General features: G+C 37.9%; 1 protein-coding gene across 1 annotated transcript; it reads right to left on the bottom strand.

Moving 5' to 3' along the window:
* Positions 1–1,380: 1,380 nt before the first annotated feature.
* LOC117332392 (monocarboxylate transporter 13-like) lies at positions 1,381–8,780 on the bottom strand. The gene is made up of 7 exons (XM_033891279.1): positions 8,639–8,780; positions 5,787–6,036; positions 4,991–5,134; positions 4,097–4,519; positions 3,687–3,956; positions 2,630–2,755; positions 1,381–1,900 (listed from the first exon to the last, which is right to left on the bottom strand). Exons 2-7 carry the CDS (start codon positions 6,022–6,024, stop codon positions 1,647–1,649), a joined length of 1,455 nt encoding a protein of 484 aa, XP_033747170.1. The 5' UTR covers positions 6,025–6,036; positions 8,639–8,780; the 3' UTR covers positions 1,381–1,646.
* Between the last annotated feature and the right edge of the window lie 699 nt (positions 8,781–9,479).

Raw genomic sequence — 9,479 nt, 5'->3', positions numbered from 1 at the left:
GGAGTGTAACAGGTAAATACCAGCTGGACTGTCACAGGTAAATACCAGCTGGTGTGTCACAGGTAAATACCAGCTGGAATGTCACAGGTAAATACCAGCTGGTGTGTCACAGGTAAATACCAGCTGGAATGTCACAGGTAAATACTAGCTGAAGTGTCCCGGGTAAATACTAGCCAGAGTGTCACAGGTAAATACCAGCTGGACTGTCACAGGTAAATACCAGCCGGTGTGTCACAGGGAAATACCAGCTGGAGTGTCACAGGTAAATACCATCTGGTGTGTCACAGGTAAATACCAGCTGGACTGTCACAGGTAAATACCAGCTGGAGTGTCACAGGTAAATACCAGCTGGTACGTCACAGGTAAATACCAGCTGGTGGGTCACAGGTAAATACCAGCCGGTGTGTCACAGGTAAATACAAGCTGGGACGTCACAGGTAAATACCAGCAGGTGTGTCACAGGTAAATACCAGCTGGTGTGTCACAGGTAAATACCAGCTGGACTGTCACAGGTAAATACCAGCTGGACTGTCACAGATAAAGATCAGCTGGAGTGTTACAGGTAAATACCAACTGGACTGTCACAGGTAAGTACCAGCTGGTGTGTCACAGGTAAATACCAGCTGGAATGTCACAGGTAAGTACCAGCTGGAGTGTCACAGGTAAATACCAACTGGTGTGTCACAGGTAAATATCAGCTGGAGTGTCACAGGTAAATACCATCTGGAGTGTCACAGGTAAATGCTAGCTGGAATGTCACAGGTAAGTACCAGCTGGAGTGTCACAGGTAAATACCAACTGGTGTGTCACAGGTAAATACCAGCTGGAATGTCACAGGTAAGTACCAGCTGGAGTGTCACAGGTAAATACCAACTGGTGTGTCACAGGTAAATACCAGCTGGACTGTCACAGGTAAATACCATCTGGAGTGTCACAGGTAAATGCTAGCTGAAGTGTCACAGGTAAATACCAGCTTGAGTGTCACAGGTAAATACCAGCTGGAGTGTCACAGGTAAATATCAGCTGGAGTGTCACAGGTAAATACCAGCTGGAGTATCACAGATACATATCAGCTGGAGTGTCACAGGTAAGTACCAGTTGGTGTGTCACAGGTAAAAAATAACTGGAGTGTAACAGGTAAATACCAGCTGGTGTGTCACAGATTAATAGCAGCTGGAGTGTCACATGCAAATACAAGCTTGACTGTCACAGGTAAATAGCAGCTGAACTGTCACAGGTAAACACAAGCTGCAGTGTCACAGGTAAATACCAGCGGGTGTATCACAGGTAAATACCAGCTGGAGTGTCCAAGGTAAATAACATCTGTGTCAAAAAGACTGTATATTTTATATGACTTGATAAACAATCAACTGCATTCTGTGTAAATTTTATTTACAATTTTGATTGTTTCCGGTGAATTGTCAAGGTGAGTGAGTAGTAAGAATTACTGGGAAAATGTTGGACATACGGAAATGTATATGGAACTTAAAGGAAAAAAAACCAAGATGACAAGAACTGTGTCATTTCTCCATTAATCGTTATGATAACACCATCCTGACATTGCAATATTATTTGTTTTCACTTCGTATATGTTATGCATACCGCATCACTTAAGTTACTAAGAGGAAAAGAGCAAGAAAAAAAGTTCAGTTTCTATCTCTTGTCGAATCTGATACTGTAAATACGGATAACGTCTTCTTGGCGGACATTATTTTTACATCTGGCCTTTTGTTTTTCTGATCAGAGTTAAAAGTATGATGTAAGTTGAAATCCTTTATCCGACTTTGTTCCCAGTTTGAAATCCGTCTGAGTGGCAGACAAATTAAGCCTCCTAGTACAATAGTGATGCCACCGAAGTAGAATGCCACATTGTAGTTGCCACTGATGTCAGACAACGCTCCTGAAACAAAAACAATGCTTAGAAATTAATGTCGTGTCGTGTATCAGATTTCAATTTCTAATTAATGCTACTTTCAAGTTTTTGCCAATTATGAAAAAAAACAAAAAAACAAAAAAACAAAATAAAATAAAATAAATCTTATTTTTACAAAAGTGTTACAGTGAAAATACGGTGAAATTGCTAAACTAAAAACTAAAAAAAATGCCAATTTGACGTCAATTTGCTGCACACTCCACCAGTTCTCGGAATTAAAATCACCAAACATATTAAACAGCGACCTTGTACACTGTAAAAGTCAGAGAGAGGTTGAAGAGTCTGGAGTAAGTTATTCTTATTGCCATTTCATCTAGATTTGCATGGAGGGAGACTTTGATGACAGAAAGACGCTTACATATGACTTTTTCTACTTTTAATATATTTATAATTTCCGGTTCACTCATATTAGAATCACTGTTAATGCTGACCTCCATTATATAAGCACCTAACTTCGACACTTATATGTTCTTTTCTTTATTTCCCTGTTTTCAATGTTGTACGTGCTCAATAAACATTTGCGATGAAAGTACACGTTCCTCTGTATAACGACGGCCTCTTAAGGTCACTTTGCATATCTAGTGAGGTCACATGACTGGTATAAACAGCAAGGATTTTGTTTGGATGTTGGTTTCTCCCTTTCTTTCATACATTCAGAGAGCATCACAAAATCTAACTCAATATGTGGATTCGTACCTGCTAAAGGCGACCCAACAAATGTCGACAGGCCCATGCTCAGCCCGACTAATCCAAACGAATTGTTGAGTCTGTGTACACCCAATAATTCTGCCATCAGGATACTTCTGAGGAGGATGAAAACCGCTGTAATTACAATAAAAAGTATACGTCATTGCATTTTTTTTAATTCATTAGTGAAAGATATTTGTATATCATTACAAACGTTAATTATTTACGAAGTTACTATCGCCCAAACGTTTTCTGTTTTCAATTGCTTTAATAAATAATTGATTTCATGACGAAGAAACTCTATTGCACTCAGCCTCTATATTAAGCATCCACTGTGATAAGCAATCACTTTAGGCATAGCAGTTTTGTGATAAGCGATGTGTACGTTGTATCATCATTAAGCGTCAAAAAGCCTATATGTAAATTTCAAGATTTGAAAAAATGGCATATACGTTTAATAGGAATGGGAAAATGCACGGCCAGACCGGGGTTCGAACCCGGGACCTCCGAACACTAGCCGGATGCTCTACCGAATGAGCTACCTGGTCGCCGATGATCGACCCGGTCCAGTTCCGCTACACTCTTCCCTCCTATTTTTTTAAGTCTTGGACCCCGAAGACTCCCCAACTCACAACCCAGGTTCGGGAATCCCCTTGTCAACTATTCACCTCACTTGAAACAAGGTTTGGTCACAGGCACCAAATGTAATAGGAGTGGAAAAATGCACGGCAAGACCGGGGTTCGAACCCGGGACCTCCGAACACTAGCCGGATGCTCTACCGATTGAGCTACCTGGTCGCCGATGATCGACCCGGTCCAGTTCCGCTACATATGTACTTGACTAAATGAAACATAGGTCCCATTTATATGAGATAGAAATGAGTGTTAGCTTCCTTTCAATTCCATTATTAGATAATTGCTGGTGTCCTTTCACCTATATGTTGACATGTATTATCTTAAAGAGATGTGCAAACCTACTTAATGTTACAATGAAGCAAATCATATGCATTTCAGCTTAACCTGGCTTAGGTGCTTATACACACAGAAAACGAGACTGTAATTTTACCCATAACTATGCCAAAGGCAACAGCATAGATGACAAGAGTCTCAAATGTGGTGTAGAATGGTACAAAACACGTAGCCAGGCCGCCAATCAGTAGAGCAGTATTGTTTATAACCAAACAGTTAGCCCATGGTTTGTCCGTAATGTAGCCAATCACAACACGTGTAATCGTGTTTGATACGCCCATGGCTAAAATTAGAAATGCTCCTTCCTCCGTCGACAGGTTGACATCACTAGCCCAAACAGGAAGGAAATTCGACGGGATGAAAAATCCTGCAAGATAATCAGCAGTGTAAAATTCAAACTTTAAATTTAAAGATTTGGTAATTTAAAAGTGACATTTCGCTTACTGGAATTGAATGATTCGAATGAAGGTATTCAGAAAGCTATATGGAATACTTATGATATCATACCAAACATGACGAGGAGACAGGAAGCTCCATACAACAACATGGTGGGGCTCTTAAGGAGTGAAAAGTCAAACATGTCTTTCATTGGTAAACATAACTGTTTATAGCATCCGCCGGGATACTTATCGGTTCCGGTATCACACTTATCATACGCATCATTTATTTGTTTAACGTTCCTGTTCATATCTCTTCCTAGTGGCCTAAATGTAGAGGAAAAAACAACACCGTTAAGCATTATGGCGGACATGATCCACATTGTTCCCCGCCAGTCGTATGTTTCCAAAAGAAGTTTCGTGAATGGTGCAAATACAAAGGCGCCGACCCCGGCTCCACAAACAGCTATTCCCGTAGCCAAAGCTCGTCGTTTGTCGAAATATATACCAACAATTACAATCGAAGGTAAGTAGAACATACCAAAGCCAATACCTAATAAGGTAATAGAAAATAACAATTAATTAATCTCTGCTGATTAAAAGACATTATCTATAGCGTTCATTTACATGACAAGTTTTGTATGTATAAACAAAAACATAGGGAGGCTTTGATGTCGGTATCGCCTGTTGTGTTAATGTCAATCCTACCTGACTTTGAGTTTTTAATGTGTTAAATACAAAACAAAAATGGAAACCCGGGATACATGATAGATATAACAGAGGTAGTAAAGGCGAATAGAACAAAAGCGTTTTCCTGACACGTCACCAAAGGGCTTAATGCATCGGCCATACTTATCATACCTATTAAAATGCAACCACCAAATCGAAAACATAGCTGGATGAAATAACGAAAAAAGATGCTTTAAATACCAATGTTTGATATCAAAACAGTATCATGCAAGACTCTAATTCTCGTCCGTATAATCTAACCTCATTTGTACAAGCCAGATATAATTGTACACACCCCCGGCAATGCTGTAAAAGATAAACATCACGTCCAGGTTTGGGGAAAACGAGGAAAGGAAAAGTCCGACACTGGCAATCACTGTTCCAGTAGCGGCCATGTTCCTACTGCCAAACTTGTTTACCAGGACACTGACAACAGGACCTATCCAAACATAAGTATGTAAAATTATGGTGGCATATTTCTGCCATCGAGTTGTCGCCTTACGACTTAAATAAGTCGACATATTTCTGAGAAGATGTCGACATCATAAAAAATTATGCCGACATAATACCGAAAAATATGTCGCCTTCATATTTTACTTACCAAGATAATATCGCCGTGATAATTATCTGGGAAGTCGATGGCAGAAATATGCCACATAAGATATATAACTGAATTTCCGACTTCCTAGATATCACGGCGTTATTACCTTGGCAATTCAGCTAATATGTCGACATATTTTTCGAATTATGGCAACATATTTGTTTATGATGTTGAGATCTTCTCGGAAATATGTCGTCATCTTTAAGTCGTAAGTTGACAACTTGATGGCAGAAATATGCCACCATATAAAATTAACATATACATGTATATAGTATATATACAGAAAACGAACTTTCGTAAATACAAGGTATTGCAAACGATATTTTTATCTAACTTTTATATCCGTCTTCTCTGGACTTTTAACTGCCAATATACGCTGATAGATGTTAAGACTGATAGAAAGACTACTTTGTTTAATAAAGTCGGTTTTCATTAATTGTTTTAACCTTTTAACTGTTTGGTTTAAGAAGCAAATAATTGTTTAGCTCACCAGAGACAAGACAGGTTCCAACAAGTACCGAATGTAAAAGTTGCGTCTTTCCCTTGCTTTCTCCAAAATATCTTAGAAACTCAGGGAAGAAAATTCCGTACGTGAAAATGACTCCGTCAAGTAACATGTTGAATATAAAAGAGGAAAAAACAACCATCCATCCCCATCCGCCATCCGGTGCTTGAATTGATATTGGATGTTCATTTATCACGTCGGCTAAAGACTGTTTTCTCATCATTCCAATCTGTACCTGTAAGTATTTCAATCAGTTAGAAGTTCGTTTGGTACTGAAATGGCTAAGGCTCGATATCAATTGGACATTAATGGAAATCAATTGACATTGATAAAATCATATGTTTTAGCAATGAAATATTACAAAAAAAGAGAGATCAGTTTGATACTGACGATGTAACATAAATGGCTATGCCTATACAGAAAGAGAACCATTTATAGGTTGTTGTATAAATGTAGGCTGTGGCTCCTCTCTGGGACTGGAGGGGTCGAGTTATGTAGTATGTATTTAAGTTCTGTTGATCACATTTCACTTTAAGGGTTCATTGTTGGATATATTTTGAACATCATTACACAGAAGACTCAGTGAACTATAAATAAAGGATAGGATGTGCAGAGCCAGCTAGGAAAAAAGAATGACTTTTGAAATTTATTCAAATTCAGTTTCGATTTTGAGTAAATTTTGTTTTCCACATTGTGTGTAGCATAACTTAAAAGATATAACCCAAATGACAGGGTAAAGACAAGTAAACATACAGGTAAATACAGGTAAACATAATGGTAACAGCAGGTAAACATACAGGTAACTCGTCACAAGCATACATTTCGCACGCACGGGAGGCCGTCCTTAAATGACCTTAGCTGTTAATAGGACGTTAAACAAAATAAACCAAACCAAACCATACAGGTAAATATACAAGTAAACATATAGGTATATCCATTTCCGCATCAGTTTCGTACGCTCTTACGTTGGTTATGTTAACGCTTAGCATGTATAATCACGAGAATATTCTGTAGGGTTTCTCTAAACTTGTATATGACACCCGACGCTCCACGCCTCGATTGCGTGTGATGAGAAATAACTGACCGGAGCTCTGTTTGATCAGAGCTTGTTGTTACCTAGTTCATGTAATGACAGTAATTCATTTTCTTTTCTTTAACAGATTCCACATAACAGCTGACACATGTTATTCCATGAAGGATATTACAAGAACTATGCATATATCATACATTTATCTTCTCACGGCAACCACTGAAATCTGCAAAACAACAGCTTCTTCAGCGAAAAATCAAAGACTAGAACCATTTAGATAACATCCCTGATGTGGAGGACTTCCGAGTGGACTTCATTTTACCACCCCTCCTTGACCTGAGCAGTAATTAATCTACATAGATACAGCTTCCAAAGCATTCCGAACATATTAATGTTATTTATTATTCATTCCTAATTTATATCAACCACGCTATCTATCGCACATACTTCAATCGCCCATCGTGTGTACATATGCCAGCATGATACAATCGCATATTGATTCTATCGTGCTCACATCCTGCAAACATTGTGCGCATGTCGCATATCGTGTAACATTGTACGACGAGACAACTGTATATCACATATATCAGAAGTACGGGTAAATGTCGATTATTGTCAATATTGTGAATATTTCCATTCATTACACTTTCACAAGCGAATTATCAAAAGTTATTCATTCTGTAAAAAATATATTTTGAACACTTTTTTTGACGATTTGACCAATCAAAAATATTTCCCCGTCCGAGTCTCCGAGTTCAAAGTTAAAACATATAAAATAATCAAAGTAATCTACGATAGTGACAATGAACTTACTGTTACATGAGTGATGTCATTCATCAGAATCACGAAGTAAGCCGTGCACATGTCAGGATTTCCTCTCACTAGGTCTATTAGAACCGCCATTTTGGATTGAGCGCTTAACGCGTAGTAAATTGGGTTGTTTTGACGGATTCTTTTATCTAATAATTATATTTGAGAAAATAACGACAACTCTTATAAAGAACACATAAATAAAACAGTTCATTGAAATATTTATGACCTAGGTTTTTACAAAATATTTTTTTACGGATTTTTTGTACTTTGGACTATATTTTTTTGCGTAGGTTTGTCTACACATGAAAGCGGTAAACGTACGCATCCTTCGTAATATGCCTAGTTAGCATACATGGCAGTTTTTTCGTTTAAATAAATGTAATAAACACCATATATATCTGATTCTTCAGTAATACCAAATGTATTTTATGAATATGGATAATATCAAAACTTTTTTTTCACTCGTGCGTAGTAGCAAGGGTGAAAAATATTCAAATATTATCCAGCCTAGCGAAATATATTTGGTATAACTGCATGCATCATTAGATATACTCTATATCATAAAGAATGATTTATTTAAGAAAAATTATTGTATATCACACATGCGTCTTGTTATTCAGTTAGTGCGCCAAAATAATACATTTGCATATGTCACTGAAACATGACGTGTTTTTCATTTAAGTCTGACGCCATTCTTTAGACAGTGAAGTTATTTCGTGATTTGAAAAAAAATGCCTGTGTTTGATTTCCCCTTCCTTATTTAGATTAAAAACCCCGCCAACATGTACGTTGGCTTAGTCATTTGTTAAAAACTATCTTAAATTAGTTTTTATTTCATATGAGATCTTAAGAATCGCAAAAATCAAAACTTCTAAGACACGTTTTGTGAATTCATTTAATACCATATAATGTCCTACTTACGTTTAGACAATTGTTTCTGGTAGATATACACACATTTTGTATATATCTGTAGGTATACATTAATGGTACTCACCAATCATTGAAATAACAAGATATCCCTCTATACACCTTTGATGTACTTGTATCAATAAAGTCGACTTGTCAAAGCTTCATACGTAATGACTCTGATATCTGTAGAGCCATGAAGCAAGGGGTACGGTGAAATTAACACCGTGTTCCAGTTTATACCCCGTACAATACGTGTGTACTGGAGCGAGTCCTAGCTCATGAGCCTGCTTACAAACAAACAAATGAAACTAATAATATCGCTACCTTAACCGGAATGCAATTCATGAAGGCAATACCTTTTTCTGGATGATATGACGTTTGGTTTGTTTGTTTTGTTTTTGTTTAACGTCCTATTAATAGCTAGGGTCATTCAAGGACGTGCCAGCTTTAGAGGTGGAGGAAAAGCCGGAGTACCCGGAGAAAAACCACCGGCCTACGGTCAGTACCTGGCAACTGTCCCCACGTAGGTTTCGAACTCGCAACCTAGTGGTGGAGGGCTTATGTTAAAGTGTTGGGACACCTTAACCACTCGGCCACCGCGGCCCCTTGCTATGACGTAAATGTGTCTGACCTAAAGACATGTATATTGTGTTATACATCAATAATGGAATGCATTGATGGAGATTACTTACTTATTGTAGCTCGGAATGTAAATTAAAAAACAACAACAACAACTTATAGTTGTTCAATTTCAAGTTCGTGGGTTTCGAATTTCACGGAAATAATATTTCGTGGCCGGCGGACCTAGTTCGCGGCTTTCAATTTTCACGGAACTAATATATTGTGATTGTCAGGCGTAGATCGAAGATTTGAATTTTCACGGAACTAATATTTTGTGATTGTCGGGCTTGGTTCGCAGAATTAAA

The sequence above is a fragment of the Pecten maximus genome, chromosome 8, assembly GCF_902652985.1.
Source record: "Pecten maximus chromosome 8, xPecMax1.1, whole genome shotgun sequence".
NCBI classification, from domain to species: domain Eukaryota; kingdom Metazoa; phylum Mollusca; class Bivalvia; order Pectinida; family Pectinidae; genus Pecten; species Pecten maximus.
The sequence above is the reverse complement of the archived record's forward strand: the minus strand, read 5'-3'. Positions and strand labels throughout refer to the sequence as shown.